Source organism: Myotis myotis, unplaced genomic scaffold, assembly GCF_014108235.1.
Source record: "Myotis myotis isolate mMyoMyo1 unplaced genomic scaffold, mMyoMyo1.p scaffold_m19_p_3, whole genome shotgun sequence".
Lineage (NCBI taxonomy): Eukaryota > Metazoa > Chordata > Mammalia > Chiroptera > Vespertilionidae > Myotis > Myotis myotis.
The window spans coordinates 209,867,129-209,885,994 of record NW_023416335.1 but is presented as its reverse complement, the minus strand read 5'-3'; the positions used below and the strand labels follow the sequence as shown (position 1 = coordinate 209,885,994).

Genomic DNA, 18,866 nt, shown 5'->3' with positions numbered 1-18,866 from the left:
TTTTCTTTCTTTCTTTTGGTCTATGGTAAATTAGGGAATTTCAGCTGCCCCCCACCCACACCATATACACATCACAGAAATTTATCATTGTGGTTCAAAATAACTGAGTAAAGTTTCTTTATTCCAAAAAAATAAATTATATAGCTTTTTTGGAACGCAGCACCTGGCCAGGTGTCGCTGCCGACTGCCGGCCATGCTGGGGACTTGCAGGCCCCTGTGCCATTTTTGTTGTTGTTGTTAATTTTCACCCAAGGATATTTCCCCATTGAATTCTAGAGAGTGGAAGGGAGAAAGAGAGAAACATTGATGCAAGAGAGACACATCAATGGGTTGCCTCCCACTCGTGCCCTGACTGGGGCTGGGGATCAAACCTGCAACAGGAATGACCAGGAATTGAACCTGAAACCCCTTGGTGCTCCAGTTGACCTCTAGCCACTGAGCGACACCAGCCAGGGCTGGCACGTGCCATCTTTGCTTTCCGGTGATGGGCCCGGAGCCTCTGTTGCACTCTCACATTTCTTTTCTTTTTAAAATGTTTTTATTGATTTTAGAGAGAGAGGGAGGGAGGGAGATGGAGAGAGAGGGATAGAAACATTGATCAACTACCTCCTGCACAGCCCTACTGGGACTCGAGCCCACAACCCAGGCATGGGATGACGCTCAGCCAACTCAGCCACACCAGTCAGGGCTTCCCTCACACATTCTGGTGCAAGCATCACCACCACCTTTTGGCAATATGTATCAAGAGTCTTAAAAATGTTCACTCCTATTAACCTGATAATCCCATTTGGGCAATTTATCACAAAGACATTGACCTAAAATTGAGAAAAAAAGTTTTAACAAAGACGTAGTGTTATTTGTAAATAAAGAGCTGGAAACACCTGAATGGCCAGCCATGACAAATGGTGTTTCCAAAGTACCTGTAGGAACAGGATCATGTTAGAACCTTTTAAAAGAAATCCTATAAAATAAAAGCCTAATATGCGAATCGACTGAACGGTGGAATGACCGTTCAGCAGGGGGTGGGGCCAGCGAGTGGGCGGCGCCAAGCCAGCCAAGGCAGGTGCCAGTGGACAGAGGGAGGGGACGGTGATGGGGGTGCGGGGGACGGCGACGATGACGGCAGAGGGGCAATGGGGGCGGGGCCACAGCTGCCCCCTGGTGATCAATGCGCTCCCACAGGGATGTTGGAGGGGAGCGGGCCTAAGCCATCAGTTGGACATCCCCTGAGGACTCTTGGACTGCGAGAGGGTGCAGACCGGGCTGAGGGACCTCCCCCTCCACAGTGCACAAATTTTCGTGCACCGGGCCTCTAGTATATGTATTTTTTATTAATTTCAGAGAGGAAAGGAGAGGGAGAAAGAGATAGAAACATCAATGATAAGAGAAAATTGTTGATTGGTTGCCTCCTGCACATCCCCTACTGGGGATCAAGCCCCCAACCCGGGCATGTACTCTGACTGGGATCGAACTGTGACCTCCCGGTTCATAGGTTGATGCTCAACCACTAAGCAACCCTGGCTGGGCACATGTTAGAACAGCGGTTCTCAACCTGTGGGTCGCAACCCCTTTGGCAGTCGAATGACCCTTTCACAGAGGTCACCTAAGACCATCCTGCATATCAGATATTTACATTACGATTCATAACAGTAGCAACATTACAGTTATGAAATAGCAACAAAAATAATTTTATGGTTGGGGGTCACAACATGAGGAACTGTATTTAAAGGGCCAGAGGTTGAGAACCACTGCTTTAGAACCTTTTAAGTCGTTTCCTCTGAGGCTTAGTTTTCTCAGCTGCAAATTTATGACACCAGTGATTTCAAGATGCCAGTGGAATAGACATGTAAAATAAAAGGCCTAAGAGCGTGTTCTAAACTCTGAAATAAAGACAGGCCACGAGGTCAGCAGTTGCCATAGGGCAGCCAGTTTTCTGTGATCCTTCCTTCCCTAGGGAGAGTGACTACAAGGGAGCATGACACCCCCTTTCTTCCAGCAGCCTCAGAAGCCCAGGAGGTGGCAGCTGATGTGCCATCATCCTGCTGGCATTTTACAGACAGAAACAAGGAATGTCCTGGTGCCAACTCAGTCAGCGATTGCCCTGTGTCACCCAAGACCATGGGGAGCTGGAGCAGTGCAGAAAGGTCTCTTCATCAGAGAGTGTCAGACCCAAGGCAGCCTGGGGTGAGGTGGGGGACTAGGTGTCTGAAAGGTGAGTCCCCACCAGCCCCTGGGCCCTGGACCACTTGCTGCCTGTCCTGTTCTGGGTGTTTGGGAAGGTGGCTGACCTGCCCTGCCAGCCAGGACCCAGGGAAGACATTCACGTGTCACTTCTAGGAGAATCATTATTTCCTGACCCCAGAATGCTGCCAGCAGGGGTAACTGTGGGGAGGGCTTTGGGGGAGCTGTAGATACAAACCTCAGATCCAAAGGATTCAAGGGTGTGCACTCACAACTACCTGGGGAGGCTGGGATGGTTAAGCAACCCGGGCCCGGGAAGCCACCCTGCAAGATGCTTACCAAGGGCGGACTTGAGCACGGAGCTGCAGGAGAAGGGCGGGGTCACGATCCCCACAGAGTCCACAAAGGAATTAAGCAATTTCAGGTACTCGAGGGCACTGGAGAACTCACTAGGATGAAAAGAAAGAGCCCCACGTCCATCAGAATGAACACAAGGACCACACTAGTAGCCTGGCTGGTCAGTCTCCAGCTCTGAGACCCAGTGACCGTTTCTGGCCCCTTCTCCTCCATGCCAGGCACAGCCTGAGCTCTCCTCCTTCTCCTTCTCCTCCATGCCAGGCACAGCCTGAGCCCTGCGCCTACGCCACTCGCACTCTCCACAGGCCTTCCTTCTCATGTTACTGACACTGGCTCCCCTCGGCCTGCCAGGTGGGCCGAGCTTTCTCTTTCCTTCCTGGCCCCCAAACCCAACTCCTCCCCTCAAGGCCCAATTCAAATGGCACCACCTCCCAGAACTTTTCTGATCTCTGGGGCAGAAATGCCCTCCCCTTCCCACTCAGGGGCATTTCAGTCAGGACCTGGGCCTTCCTTGTACGAGAATGATCTACCCCATGAAGAAAAGACTGTGCTTACGAACTATGAAAGCATTAAGAACTTTCAGTAAAGGTCTGGGTCCCCAAGATGTCGGCCAGAGGCGGCTGCCTCTGCTGAGCTCTCCGCATTCCATTCCTCTCCCCTAACTGGGCAGTCCTCCCCACCGGAAGGAAACCACATCCCCAACCTGCTCCGAGAACTGCCTCCTCCGCTGAGGGTGGGGGAAAGGAAAGGGGAAAGTGACACACTCAGTCCGGGAGTGAAGGGCAGCGGCCAAGTTGGAGGAATACATACAAAGGAGGAATTCCATTTCCTACAGGCCCGACGTGAGGGCCTGTTTCCTCCAGGAGCTCGGGCCTCACAGCTGCCCTGGAGCTTCCCGGACAGACAGCCACGGCAGGGCCGTCGTGCGGACATTACCAGCTCTCTTCCTCCTGGTCTCCGGCCTTCGTCTTGGCCTGAGGCTTCACCAAGGACTCCACCGCTCGCTCCAGCAGGTTCCTGCAGAAGGCCTGGTGGACCTGGGCAACGGGGTCGGCTGCAGAAAAGGAAGCCCAGGAGAAGGGTTAAGTGGATTTTTATCCATGAGCCCATTTTGTCTTTACATAGAAAACGGTGGGGAGAGGAACTCAAGCTATAGCTATCCCATCCATGGAAGCTGGGGGGGGCGGGGGCGCGGAAGGGGGGGGAGCCGGGGGGCAGTGTCAGCCTCAGATGCAGAGCCCAAGACTATGCATGGTTGTGGGTGGGTTGTGTGTACGTGTGTGTGTATGTGTGCGTGTGTGTGTGCATGTGTGTGTGTTGCCTTGGCAATGAGCTCAGTACTTCTGTTCAAGGCCAGTGGCTGCAAGCCTTGTCAGAAAACAGAAAATGGGAAGGCAGACGGCTGCCCCAAGTCTCAGAGGCCACTGTTCTCCCCGAGGCTCAGGAGGAAGCCACTGAGGAGGAAAAGGAGGCGACCGCTGCCTTGACACGACAAGGAAGACCCTGCTCCTGCTTTCCACAGCCTTGTCATAGGACCTGGGGCCAGCGACGGTTTGGCTGCGCTGATTAATCAATAAGGGGCCCTGCAACACTTGCAACAGCTGACTGACAGCTGGAAGCCCCCACGCAGGCCCAAAGCAGGGCATCACCAGCCCCTCCCCTCCCCTCCCCTCACACACACGTGTGAGCCTAAACCTGACAAGAACAAGGAGGCAGGACACTTATGAACACGTTCCAGGTGACAAGGTCTAGATCCAGAGCCTGCGAAAGGTAAGAAAGCCAGTGAAAGGCCAGGTGTGGACAAAGCAGATGGGGAGAGGGGTTGAGAGATGTAGGTTGGCTTTTGCTTTCGTCTTTACTTTTTGGTGCTGTGCACCATTCTCATATTGAGCAGTGAAGTTATTTTTTTTTTAAAAGATAGTGGACGCTCCTCCTCTCCAAAATGTTTAACACACACACACTTGTCCCTGTGGAAATGCACCTCTCCCCACACCCCCAGTGTAGAGAGGGGACCAGCACAGAGAGCAGAAAGCCACTGGCCACTCAAGTCTGAGTCAACCCATGCAGCCCCTGCCACTCTGAGGCCTGGCAGGTCGACTCCAATCACTGTCAAACACCAGGGACAGTGAGCGAGCGTCTCCCAACGCCTGGAGCCCTGTCCCTGCACCCCTCTGAGCACGTGATGATGCCTGTCGCCTATTGTTCCCTAATGGCTCCATATACGTCTGTCTGCTTTCCAGTGGGACCTAGGCCAGCGAACAGCACTCCACACGTCCCTGTGTTGCCAAAGCGCCCAGAACAAGGGCAACAACAGTCTGATTGATGTACGGAGCAAGGGCTTGGGCTGTCAGAAGCTGCAAACCCAGCTTAGCTGCTGACCAGGCTCACGACCTCACTAAGCTTCGGGGAAAACGAGACTGGGACAACCTGTGTCCCCATGTGTCCGGGGCACAGTCACCTCACCGTGCTGGTGGGTCCCGTCTTTCTCCAGTTCACAGTGGCTGCAGGGGTTCTCACCTGGGTTCCTCTGGGCACAGTACAGACTCTCCTTGGCAGCTGACTTCACTGACCAGCTCCGCTCCATGAAAAACCTCTGGCCAAGGGGGTGGCAGAGCCAGCGCAGCGAGTCAGGGACAGCATTGCGCTCGGGGCCACACAGACTCTGGGCTCGACTGAGGAAGTAGCTCTGTGGAAGGACAAGGACCACGTGTGACACCGGGGTGGCGGCGGGCTGGGGAAAGAGCAAGGGCAGGGCTGGGACCCTGAAAGTAAATGCCACCCCTGAAACTAGGGCCAGTGGCCCGCCTTCAACGAAAGACCAAGGAAGACTTTGAAAGCCTTGTTGCTGGGCAATTCAAGAGCCAGCAGCCCAGCCTCTTGGGCCTCTCTTCTGCCTGCAGGGTAATGACGTCATGGCCCCAGCAACAAGAACCACAGGGATAATGCTGTCTATCCTTGGTTTCAGAAGTTCTGTCATTTGTGTTTTTAAAAAAATATATATTTTTATTGACTTTTAGAGAGAGAGGAGGGGGAGGGGGGAGGGGGAGAGAGCGAGTGTGAGAGAGAGAGAGAGAGAGAAACAAGGATGTGGAGAGCAAAACATTGACCGACTGTCTCCTGCACTCCCCGCACCAGGGATAGAGCCTGCAACCCTGGGCATGTGCCCTGACTGGGAATTGAACTGGTGACCTTTTGGTCACAGGATGACACCCAACCAACTGAACCACAGGGCTAGGGTTGCTGTTTTCTAAGTGAGGATATCTTCAGTCTAAAACCCATGATTTCTAACCCATAAAGCCACCTGATACAGGCAGACCTGAATGAGCACAGAAGGCAGGAGGGGGGCAGGGGGGGCACAATGCACAGGGAGCTCAGGAGCCCACAGAGGGCACCGGGCCAGCCCACAGACCCGCATGTTACACTTCTACCCTGGCCCCCACCATGAGCGGAGCAGCTGTCTCCTTGTCTGGTTCAGTCTGATGGTTCTGACCTTTCCTGGGCTCTAAGTAGCCATCAGCTAATATAGCGGCTTCAGAAGACCTGAATGTCAGGATCAGAAATAGCATCGCCAATGCGCCACTCAAGGAACATGGCTAAGGAGATGGCTCCTCTCCATGGGAGTCTGGAGACAGCTGCTTGAATCCGAGAGAAAATGACCCGGCCAAATTGCTCTACAGACACACTCGAATATTAGCACTGGCACTCAGGAGGCCAGGTGGCACTATGCCTTTCCTCCTCTTCACTGACTACCGTGCCTGGAAAAGGGTCCTGAAGAGCAAATGCAAAGGGATCCCAAGACCTTTTCCTGACCCTCAGGAGAGCGCTTGCTTAATCTGAGCTTGGACCTGAGCTTGGAATGGCAGTGCTCGGAGCAGCAGCCGAGGCTCCCAAGGAGGCTGGGGGTGGGCCGGCGGCAATGCCAGGCCCCTGAAGTTGGAGAACCTTCTAACAGCTGGAAACTCTCCAATTCTCCAATGTTTCCCGAGAGTACCTGCCTGATGGCTGCTCAGGGGAAACCGAGGACATGGACCAAATGTCACCCACCAGCAGAAGCAGAAATAAGCCTGTTTGGGTTGCATTGAAAGAGGAACCCAGAGAAGCCATTTAGAAATCATTACGTTAAAATACATTTTAAAGCTGAATTCCCTAAAAAGAAAAGAAAAACCTTAGTTACAACAAATCTCAGTGGGGGTGGAGGAGAAGTTCAGTTTAGTGGTTTGAATTAATAAGAAATATAAATCCTGGGTAATAGTCATCCATAGGACGGCTTCTAGAAGGGAAATTGAGAAAATAACTTCTATTGCTCTTTTAATTTTCTTAGCATTATCACCCTATGACAATTTCCCTAAATTTTATAGACACCAGAGCTTACCCAAGCCAGGGCCTAGGAGCCTCCTCCCCTATAACTCATCTGCTAATTGCCAAACCCAGCAGCGGAGGCAGGACACTCAGAACTGTTCATATCCTGAGGGCCAGAACCTTATGGTTCTCAAATAGGGTGCCAAGGGCACCCTAAAGCACCACAGTGAACTCATGGCATGGTTGCGGCAGTGAAATGAGTTAATGTTAATGAGTTCATAGGAATGGCTGGCACAGTTTATTGCTAGCCTTTGTTTTCTCCTGCTTCCCCAATCCTTTTACAGAGAAGGCAAAAGACTTTCTCCCTGTCCACATTTATACTCTTCGTTTTCCAGCGGCTGGCTAGAATTGCACTTGTTGGAGATGATGAGTGAAAAGAAAGCTTCATCGAAAAACAATACACAGAATGTGAAGTGTATGTTGAACTGGATGTTACATTTTTGAGGTAAATACAGCAATGCTCAGCATGAGATGGAGGTAGTTCAATCTCAACACGAGATCGCACGGCCTTCCTTTGGTGATGTCACATCTTTGCGAAGCCGAGTTTCTGGGGGTTGTAATAAAAAGCAAGTGCTGCCGAAACCGGTTTGGCTCAGTGGGTAGAGCGTCGGCCTGCGGACTGAGGGGTCCCGGGTTCGATTCTGGTCGGGGGCATGTGCCTGGGTTGCGGGCACATCCCCGGTGGGAGATGTGCAGGAGGCAGCTGATCGATGATGTTTCTAATTCTCTGTCTCTCTTCCTTCCTCTCTGTAAAAAATCAATAAAATATATTAAAAAAAAAAAAAAAAGCAAGTGCTGAGTGAAAGGAGATGTACAACAAGAAATGAAGGTGGTGGCATCCAATCTGACTGTGAAGTCTAAGAAGGTGTGCGGTGCCAACAGACACACACAGCCCACTGGTAAGTAACTATGGTTAACAAAAAATTTCTCCTTTCAATTTTGTGTATTATTTTTTAATAGCTACTAAATTAAAACATAAATATCTGTAAGATATTTGTATCTAACTAACCAACCACAGAATTATTAGGCATTTCCGTTAGCCCAGACAAAACACGAAAAAACTACAGACACAAAGGGTGCCATGAACTGAGGAAGATAGGGGACCTCAGGCCTAAACCATTTCCAGAGGCCTCTGCTTGCCGCCAAAGCCTCACTCACTTGCTAAATATGTTCACCTGAATCCAAAGCTTCTTCCTCATTAAGAAAGTACTGTCTTGGCCTCTTTAATCTATCCCGTCCCCAAATAAGCAAGCGGATGAAAGGGGCAGTTACTTGCCCAGAGGGTCAGGTCCTCCCCTCTCCTCACCGTCCTGAAAACCGCAAAATGTCAACACCATTCGTGGTATAGTATTTATACCCTCTGACCCAACATCACTGCTTTCTAGAGATGCAACCTGAAGTGGGTGCAGGCAGTGCGAGGACACTCCCCGCAGCACGGCTTCTGACGCTGCTTCTTCCGTCCCTCAGTAGGAACTGGCTCAAACAACAATGGTACAAACACGTGCTGGGGCCATGTGCCTCTGCAGACGAAGGTGACAAAGGAGGTCCAAGACTTACCGTTAGGTTGAAAAAAAATCAAGTGGCAAAACGGATTTCTGATACGGTTATGTTAAATAAATTATAGCGCACACATATTAGTATATGCAGGAAGAAAATTCTGAGGAAAGACACATCAAACCGTTCGCTGCTAGTCAGACATACCAAGTATTTTCCGGGAGGCGGGGGGTGGGGAGCTCATGGGCAGGGCCAGTTTCAAGGGAACTATTTTCCCGACCCCTAGCTGCCACACTCGTCTCCCACAAACAGGCTCTCTAATTCCCTTTAAAGGACAGCTGCATCTTAGCAATAAGAACGATAGGAACCCCAGTAGGAGCTGCGATGCCGAGATGATCTCAAAATGTATATGGGAAGGTGAAGAGCCAACACTAATCACTAACGCCAGAGGCCTGACGTTTCCAGGTGTCAAGACATGTGAGACTCAGCCATTATGGAGTGTGGGGTGAGGGCACTGGAACATACTAGAGCAGTGGTCGGCAAACTCATTAGTCAAGAGAGCCAAATATCAACAGTACAATGATGGAAATTTCTTTGGAGAGCCAAATTTTTTAAACGTAAACTATATAGGTAGGTACATTGTTATTAACTTAATTAGGGTACTCCTCTCGCACTGCCTGCACCCACTTCAGGTTGCATCTCTAGAAAGCAGTGATGCTGGGTCAGAGGGTAGGGCCTTAAGACAGGGCCCACACTCAAGGGGCCAAAGAGCTGCCTGTGGCTCGCGAGCCACAGTTTGCCGACCACTGTCCTAGAGCATCCAGAGCAGACCCATCACACGAGCCCTTGATTTAGGAAAAGGGGCCTTGGCACAGCAGAAAAGGACAGCTATTTTAAGAACAGATCTGGGACAGGGACATATCCATATGGAAAAAAAGTAGATCTTGCAACCCCCTACCTTAAATTCATACAAAAATAAATTTCAGGTGGAGATGGGCCCCTGTGTGAAAAGTACAAAATAAAGCATCCAGCAGCTAATACAGGAGACTACCTTCAGGACTTTGAGGTAGGACAGATTTATTAAACAGGATATAAAATGCCGAACTGTAAAGGGAAAGGCTCATATCTCGATTTCATGAACATTAAGAACTTGTGCTCATTCAGTGATACCACTAAGGGAGAGAACAGGCAGCCCTAGATTGGAGAAGACACACGCAAGGCACACATCCAACAGGATTGCAGCCAGATTACAAAGAGCTCCTCAGATCCATAAAAAGACAGACTCCCCAAATCAAAAACAGGGAAAAGACCTGACTGGGTTTTCTCAAAAGAGACTACCCAAATAGTCAACAAACCATCCAAATGGCCAATGAAAAGGTCTCTTCATTAATCAGCTGGGAAATTCAAATGAAAACCACCAGGAGATACCAGCAGAAGGGCTACAAAACCAAAACCGACACAGTCATGTTTCTGGGTGAGGACGCAGAACAACTGGACGCTGCTGGTGGAGTGGAAGTCGGCACAACCACTGGGGAAAACTGTTGGGCAGCACCTACTAAAGCTGAGCCTCTGGCCCAGCAACGCCATTTCTAGAGATGCAGTCACGTGCTCCCTCAGAGAGGAACGGGGACATTCACAGCAGCACTCACTATGCAAATAACCAAAACCAGGAAACAACTCAAAAGTCCATCTACAAGTCCCGCCCGACAATGAAACACTATAAAGCATGGAGAAGGGACAATCCACAACGACATACAGGTGCCTGGCCCAGAGCAGGGGCTCAGTGGTGTTTGCTGAGTGAACACTCAGTGCCTCAGTGCCTTTACTGAGGTACAAACACCAACGGAGATGTGAGCGCCCTGCTTTAAACACAGCGGACCGCCCCGCAGCCACCCAAAGTGGGCGCTGGTACAGCATGCCTGTCTGCTGGAGTAAGAGGAAGCCTGGGAGCCAGCTGAGAGCAGGGCCTGCGCATTCCCAAGGCCGGAGCCACCCCAGACACTGGAGGCGCCTGATGACCACAGCTCCCACCCCGGGCCTGGCCATCATCCCCTGGCCTGGGCTCCCTGCAGACCTGCACCAGCTTCCATTTCTGGATCCACAGAGCCATGACCAACACAAAGTACCCAACAAATACCTTTTGAGCAAATAAATGAACCAGAAGACATGACCAGAAGATTGCAAGAATTTTTATCACCACTTGAAAGGCAGAAGAGTCCATGTTAGCTCCCAAATATGGGTAACTCTATACACCGAATCAATCTTACCGCCTGGCACCAAATTGTCCTGCTCATGCAGGTAAGGGCCACGAGGGGGGCATTTTGGTCTGCTTTGTTCACTGCTCTAAGCACCTATGGAAGGACCCCTCTAGGCGGTTAGTACCCAAGGGTAGGGCCCACAGCTACTTTTGCATCTTAGCTCCTGGCTGGGGAAGACGCCCAGTGAAGATGGAAGGCTGGCAGAAGGGAACCGAAGGCACTCACCGCCAGGAAGCCCAGCTTGCCTCCACACCGGGTCTTGAGCCCCATGGCTGCAGTCAGGTGGATCTCCACCAGCGTGCTGGGCGGGATTTTCTCCTCTGCACATTCCGCCAGGTTCACAGCGCACAAAGCCATGTGGACGTCTGAACAGGCAGATCCCGCAGGGAGCTTCCCTGTGGAGGCAGAAACAGACACCAAGCCGAGCTTTTCCTGCTTTCCTAGCACAGAGTCACAGCAGAAACAAACAAAGTACATGAACTCTGTAACCAGACAGTCCTGATGGGGTGCTGGGCCCTGCAACTTAGTAGCTGCAGGTTTCTTCCCACCTCACAGAGGGGGCACAAAAATGCCTGTCATGCCCATGTTCTGTGTAAGGGGCCTGCAGAGGACTCAGACGGGCACACGTAACACCTTCCAAAACTCAGCAGTGCCACTGTGCTCTGTGCTGCAGCCTGTGTCTCCCCGTCTTGTGAGAGGCCATGAAGAACCTGAAATCACCGGATTTGAATTTATTTTCCCTTAAACAGACCCCACAGTATATAACCATGCACCCTTTTGAGAAAGAAACACAAAACTGAGCAATGATGGCAGACACATCTTAGGTTAGCAGCTGGACGGCCAGGAAAGGCTGATACGCCCTCCTCTATGAGGGCTGACAGCTCATCTGGGGGGACCTTGAAGTCAGGGGCTGAGGCAGCCGTGGGCAAACTACGGCCCGCGGGCCGGATCTGGCCCGTTTGAAATGAATAAAACTAAAAAAAAAAAGACCGTACCCTTTTATGTAATGATGTTTACTTTGAATTTATATTAGTTCACACAAACACTCCATCCATGCTTTTGTTCCGGCCCTCCGGTCCAGTTTAAGAACCCATTGTGGCCCTCGAGTCAAAAAGTTTGCCCACCCCTGGGCTGAAGTGACCTTGCAAAGGCATGAGGGTCCAGCAAGGCTCAGGCTTTCACAGGATTGGGAGGTGGCCAGGGCAAGCAGTAGGGGGAAAGCTGAGCCTCAGAGTGGGCCCATGTCAGAGGTCAGGACGGTGGCCAAGCAGGTCTCCCAATCTCACCCAGCCCCGAATTCTTCCCACTGGACCGCTCTTTTTATCGGAGTAGAGAGAGCTCAGCCCCCCTACCTCATTCTGCACAGGTGTTAGGAGTCGATCCCACTGGGTTTTCTCCTCTGAGGGAGGGAGGGCACCGGGCAGTGTGGGATCTGTGTTTCAGTTACCTGTCTCCTCAGTCAGAGCCTTGCACAGCGCCTGGCCCACAGCACTGCAGAACTGGTAAACGCTATGCATCCTTCTATACAAAGCCAAGACTTTGCAGGAAGCCTTTCCTGAAACCCTTCCCAACAAGTACCCACCTCCACGGAAGCCCGATCTGCCTGCTCCCTCCACCACACTGAGCTGCCATCCACTTGCTGACCTGCCTGCCTGCCTCTCTGTTAGAACAGGAGTTTGTTGCGTGAAATAAATGACCATATTTCGTTGAATCTAAGATACCATCACTTTTAAGTTTCCCCATTAATTTAGGTACCACTAAGGAAAAAACACTGCCAACGCAACCATGGCACATGGCATGCCACTGTGTAGAGGACACAGCCCCAATTGGAGGTGATAATGAGAAAAAATGTGTGCGCCTTAAACTGATGCACTACGGTACTGAGGTCCTCACAGCTGTGGCTGCGGGCGGGAGGTCTGTCCAACCATCTAACAGAGCAGCGTACAAGGGGCGGCGACTGAGGCGGGAAACTGGCAAACCAAGTGAGGGTGGAGATGGCGCAGGGCACCGCGTGGTGCTCACCTGTGATGTGCAGCTGGTGCAGCCTGTGGTAGGCCAGGGCGGCGTCCCGGGCGCTGGCCTTGGCCTCGTCCACCAGGCCCGCTGCGGTGGCCGGGGTGGCGCACCGGCACTGGAAGACCTTCTTGAGCAGCCAGCGCACCAGGCGCAGCTTCTGCAGGCTGTAGCGGATCACGTTCCAGGAGAGGCTGCAGGCCAGGTCCAGGCGGGAGGTGGGCAGCGCCCGGCCCAACACCGACAGGCAGGTTTGTAGGTTGGCAGCAGCCGCCGCAAAATCCCCCTAGAAAGCAGCAAGAAGGGGTAACGTTCACAGGTCTTACTGTGGCCTTTTTGTTTTAATAACATTTTCCGCTCTCTTTTCATTCTCCAGGTTATCAGAGTGATACATGCTCACTGAAAAAAATCTGGAAAAATTCAGAAAGCTAAAAAATCAGAGAAAAAGGAAATCATTTGTAATCTTATCTCATAGAAAGAATGACTACTGATATTTTTACTAAATTGAGATTGAACTGTGTTCTATCTTTGAGCAAATAATCTTCAGAGTTTCCCACAGTACTTTTATACATAAGATGACAACATGGGTTTAGATGATGACTCGTGATCTTTTAGGTTCTCAAAGTGTGGTCCCTGAAGACCAGCAGCATCAGCCCCTGGGACTTTGTTAGGCAAATTCTGGCTGTCCTACTCCCACCCTCCCGGACCCACCGAACCAGAGAAGCACGGTTTTAGCAAATCCCCGGCTGAACCACTCTAAAGAAGGATGTGGATGAACTACTCTGCCAGCCTCAGAGCGTCTATGGTCCTGAACTGAAGCCTGCTTTCTCGCTCTGTTTTCTTGACACTGGCGGTTCGAAGACTCAGGCTCCCATCTTGGGAAACTGAGGTAACCTCTCCTGTCCTTTCCCACGTCATGCAGTGAGTAGGAAACCCATGCTTGTCTTCCTGCCTCACTACAGGACCAGAGCTATCACAGGGAAAGTGGGCGACAGTGCTCCGAGAGTGACAATCTCTAAGGTGGCGGTGGCATCTTTCCAGCCAGGAGAAGCCACTGCATTTACAGATTCCAAAGGAGGCGCCTTTCCATGTGCCCATGGCTCCTCTTCCCTGACTTCCCCAGGAAAGTTGGCTGTTCTCAAGGCTCAGACTTTTGGTTCTTCCCACTCTCACAGGCACCCTCCCAGCAGGTGCAGAGCTTCCGACACACTCTGTCCGACCGGCCTCAGCCCCGTGGCCACAGGGCCCTCTCACGGCACTTCCCAACACCGCGGCTTGGAGCCCCATCTTTGAGTCAATGTCACTGTCACTTCCTTTCCATGTTACATGCGAAATTCCTCGACATGCCTCTCCTTTCACTTCAGGTCCTTGCCACTCTCCCTACCTGCTTCTGTGCATGTGTCGCCCTTCTCTAACCCACCCTTCACCCTGCCGCCAGTCGCATTCTACGCACAGACAGAACCTGCCTCCATGACACACATCCTGGGTTCTGTTCTCCGGGAAGAGCCCTACTTCAGGGGGTGGGCCCACGGCACCACACCCGTGTCCCGGGAGCCACGGAGGCACAGGCCGAGGTTTTCTGCTGCCGAGGGTGCTCTGGTTCCTGGGCTTCCCAAGACAGGGATGTTTAACTCTTCCCTCAGGGCTGAGTTCCCCAGAATCCTACCTATAAACGCTCTTTTGCTGATTTCAAAACAAAACTTTCAGCTAATTTTCCTGCTAGAAATCTTCCTGGTTCTCCACAGAACTGGGGGAAAAGCCCCAAACAGTTACTAGTCGAAGACCTCCCCTGTGTGGGCCCTAGCGACACCCCCAGCCTCAGCTTCTCTCCTGACATTCCCTACGCTCCAGGTACACCCATCTACTTGCCGGTCCCCAAATGTCCATGGAGGCACGCCTTCCTCTCTGGTTAGCCGGTCCTTCCTGCGCTTGACTGCTCTGCTCAAGCCCCAGATTCCTCAGCCAGACACCTCTGCCCCAAACTCCCACAGCACTTTAGTCTTCCTGTCATCTCGTGTCCGTGGAACTATTTATGCATATGTGCCTCTGCTCCACTGCCGTGACAGTCAGGGTAGGGTCCCTTCATCCTCTCAACACCCCGGCCACGTTCCCCTGCAAGCACCTGCCACAGGACGTGTTCACTGGGGTATTCATATAATTGCTAAGTTACTGGCTCAGCCCGGGGGAAGGGAAAGGTGAAGGGTGGAACTCACCCTGGCCAGGTCCAGGTCTGCCTGCTTCCGGTGCCTCCAGAAGGTGACGGAGGAGCGCGAATGTGGCCGGATCACTGGCTCCCCATGGACCAGCAGCTTCACAAAGACGCTCAGGACAATCACTCCATTGATCAGCCACAAGAGGAGCGTTGGCATCATCCAGTCAAACCAGCCCCCAGAACCTAGAGAGCAGCACCTCAGTCAGCCTGCGAGGAAGGCCCTGGAGCAGCCCTGGGCTGCAGGGCGCCTGCCTGGCCCCTAGCATTGTCTTTGGGCAGCTAACAAGACCGCTTCATTATTAACAGTGTCTCAGTGCTTAGGATAGCAATGCTCCACACAACAGGAAAATATGAGACAATTCTAGAGCCTAAATAGCAACCTTGTAATCCCTGTCACTATGGAGTTGAGCGCCACAAAAATCTTTGTTAGCCAAGGGGGTTAGGCCACTGGTTTCATGACTTAGGAAAAACACCACATCCTTGTTCAAGTAGCCCCCCTACCTCGCCTCCCCCGGTCCGGCCAGTGTGGCTCCATGGTTGAGCACTGACCTATGAACCAGGAGGTCATGGTTCGACTTCCCACACATGCCTGAGTTGTGGGCTTGATCCCCAGTAAGGGACGTGCAGGAGGCAGATGATCGATGATTCTCTCTCATCACTGATGTTTCTCTCTCTCTCCCTTCCTATCTGAAATCAATAAAAATATATATTTTTAATAGGCCTCCTCCCAATCGTGTGCATGGGGAATTATAGCAGTGTGGGTTCCCAGTTTATTCTGCTCTTTCTGACTGAACTCAGGTTTGCTGTTACTTGCAAATTGCCAGTAACTTATGCCAGGACTTATGCCAGCCCCTACCAGAAGCAAGCAGCCGAGGATCACTGCCAAAGCCCTCTGGGACCTGGTGAGCAGGCTGAGCAGTCTGCCCCACAACAGCCCACTCATGCGGTGGCACAAGGGGGCCTCCACCCACCTGACTCCAGTGACAGTACGCTGCGGCCAGAGCCCGAGGATGGGTGCAGGTCAGGGTCGTGGGCCCCTCCCCACCGCAGCAGGGTGGTCAGGGGGTTAAAGGACAGGCACAGGAAGGTGAGGAAGCACAGCAGGATTCGAGAGCGGTCCACCATGCCCAGCGCCATGGGAGGAGAGTCCGGCTCATCTTTGACCTTCAACACAGGGCCACGAGGTTAGAGTGAATGAGTGCTGCCTGGGTTTTCACAGCATTTTACTTTTATGTGGATCAGGATCAGGTTGTGAGATTTACATTCAAGACCACTGAGCCAGACAGGAGTAAAGCCAGGAGGAAGCTGCCGCTCAACCCTCTGGCACTTGCCCTCTTGCCACCGGCGAAACAGCATGTTCTAAAGACAAAAGGCAGACGAGCTGTGCTTTTTCAACAAGAGCTCTCTCAACAGAGCACCGCACGACGGTTCCTGTGTGGGTCCACAGCAGGCAAGACTAGTCAAATGGCAGAGCTCGGAGCCGCCCGAGCTGGAGAGGGGTGTGAACTACCTGTACAAAGAGCTTCGTGGGCTGATGAAAATGTTCTGCATCTTGATTACGGTGCCATAGTGTGTATATCTGGGAATACCGTGCAATTTTGTGAAACAGGTGCACTTTATCACACATAAGTTACACTGCAATAGCGTTGGTTACAGATCATACTTCAGCATGGATCTAGGTACAGGAGCTTGCCTATTTTGAAACCACAACGTTGCCTTTTTCCCTTCCCCACTTTACAGAGGGAGAACTGGAGGCAGAGGCCTGGCGCACCTGGCACCCCCAGAAAGGGAGGGAGGCTGGGGTCGAATCTCTCGACTCCCAATGTGCATGTACCATGGCACTCATTTCAATATTCTAAAGTCATCTGAAAATTTCTTATGTTGAAATACCTAACTAATTTCATGTATACATCATATGGCCTTTTGTTATCAAACAGAATCACATTTATAAAACGTTTAAAAAATAGAGCTCCCTTAATAAAATGAAGTATATGATACTATGCAAAGTTTGAAACAGACCTTGGCAGGGAACTTTGTGTTTTCAGAGTCAGAAAGCGCCAATGTCAGCACACAGTGCAGACCCAGCGGCTGCCACGGGTTCCCAGGAAGACCACTAGGCTCGAGCTTCTTTTAACAAATCCCATTAAACAGCAGTTGCTGGGGGCTTCCTGGTCTATGACAGGGCCCTGGTTTGAAGTTATTTGTTAGATTGCAACAACTGTAATCATTTCTGGACGAGGGCCCAGAGGCAGCCTCATCCTAAAGCAGCTGATGAACCTCACAAAGTGGTCTTGCCAGGCCCATTACGGCAGGGAAGTAATGAGGCGCCTCTAGCAATGCCTCGCGCCCGCATGACAGCTGCTGTTTCCGCTCTGGATCTGGCCCTCATTCCTCTCTGATGGGCCGTTTCAGCAAACACCCGTTCAAGCAGACTACACCGAACCACTTAAAGACCCCGACTGTGTCGTCCCCCACCCTGCGTGTCAGTTTTCTCTTTATTCTCCCAAAGCTGGCTAATTTCATAGAATTCCTGCTCCTTCCCAGCCCAGGTACCTGTCTGTGTCCCTCCACTCCCCACCCACTATTAACTTTGGAGAGATGGGAGAGATCCAGAGGTTGGAAGATTTCGAAAGCTCATACCTTTGCCTCATCTAACAGAGGGCTTCCGGGCTCAGAGTCGATGGAGTAGGGGGAGAAGCCGGCCTGAGACCCCGAGTCAGAGGCCGGAGGGGACATCAGAAGCACATTCTGATTGAAGTCATCCATCTTCAGGTCCACATCACTGTCCACAAGGCTGCCTAGGTCAATGCCCTTCAGGAGCTCTGCAAAGAAAACCCGACCTGGCAAACGGACTGTTCTATAGAGACCCACCTGGGCTGGGCAGGGGGCTGGGCTGGGCTAGATGAGGGGGATGGCCCCACTCCTGCTCCACCCCCGGAGGCATCTCTTCCGCATCAACGGGCCCTCCCGGGTGCCTGGCACAGGACTTCTCCTGCAACCTCGCCTGACAGCTGTTCTCTCAATGAGCACACTCACTGTTCTTCTGACTCGCCAGCTTCAGCACCATGTTCTCCTGGCGCAGTTTGTGATTGACCTGCTGCAAGTATTTGATGTAGTCGATGGCCTTCCTCAAAACGCCAGACTTGTGCATCTAGAAGGGGACGGGTGAAAACAGTGGCATAGCGCAGGCTGCACGGTGAGGAGGGCAGAGGCCCCGAGCTGGTGGAGTGACAGCACAGCTCTGGAGCGGGAGGGGCTGAGTTCAGATGCTGGCTCCCCCACTGATTAGCTCTGCTATCAGGACAAGGTGCACTTCCCCCCCTTATAAAGGGGGTAATGATGATTATATAAATCATAGGCTTCAGTGAGGGCTAAATGAGATAATACACAAAAAGAGCTTAGCTCCCAGCCTGGCACATAGACACTCGATAAATACATTTAGCTGTATGACAACTTCCTATAATAATACCAGCATAAAAAAAAACTTAAAAGAAAACAAATGACAAAAAACCAGAACACTGTTGGATGGTTATTTTAAGTAAAGGTATATTAGGTACCTTTCAGATTTGTAGGCTACAAAGGAAAGTCAATTTTTAAAAAAAATATATTTTATTGATTTTTTACAGAGAGGAAGGGAGAGGGATAGAGAGTTAGAAACATCAATGAGAGAGAAACATCCATCAGCTGCCTCCTGCACACCTACTGGGGATGTGCCTGCAACCAAGGTACATGCCCTTGACCGGAATCGAACCTGGGACCCTTGAGTCCGCAGGCCGACGCTCTATCCACTGAGCCAAACCGGTTAGGGCAAAGTCAATTTTTAAAGAAAATATATTTTATTGATTTCAGAGAGGAAAGGAGAGGGAGGGAGAGATAGAAACATCAATGATGAGAGAGAATCATTGATTGGCTGCCTCCTGCACACCCCCCAATGGGGATTGAGCCCGCAACCTGGACCTGGGCATGTGCCCTTGACAGGGATCGAACCTCGG

At 51.6% G+C, this 18,866-nt stretch overlaps 1 protein-coding gene across 2 annotated transcripts in view; it reads right to left on the bottom strand.

Annotated features, from left to right (window-relative positions):
- Positions 1-18,866, bottom strand: part of SREBF2 (sterol regulatory element binding transcription factor 2) — a 49,015-nt gene that overhangs the window by 5,843 nt on the left and 24,306 nt on the right. For both annotated transcript variants that reach the window (XM_036297805.1, XM_036297806.1), the window contains 9 exons: positions 17,911-18,025; positions 17,515-17,696; positions 15,846-16,038; positions 14,876-15,057; positions 12,672-12,948; positions 10,875-11,044; positions 5,056-5,224; positions 3,475-3,592; positions 2,521-2,630 (listed from right to left, as the gene is read on the bottom strand). In XM_036297805.1, the coding sequence (XP_036153698.1) occupies positions 2,521-2,630; positions 3,475-3,592; positions 5,056-5,224; positions 10,875-11,044; positions 12,672-12,948; positions 14,876-15,057; positions 15,846-16,038; positions 17,515-17,696; positions 17,911-18,025 (1,516 nt within the window). The remainder of the gene's footprint in view (positions 1-2,520; positions 2,631-3,474; positions 3,593-5,055; positions 5,225-10,874; positions 11,045-12,671; positions 12,949-14,875; positions 15,058-15,845; positions 16,039-17,514; positions 17,697-17,910; positions 18,026-18,866) is intronic.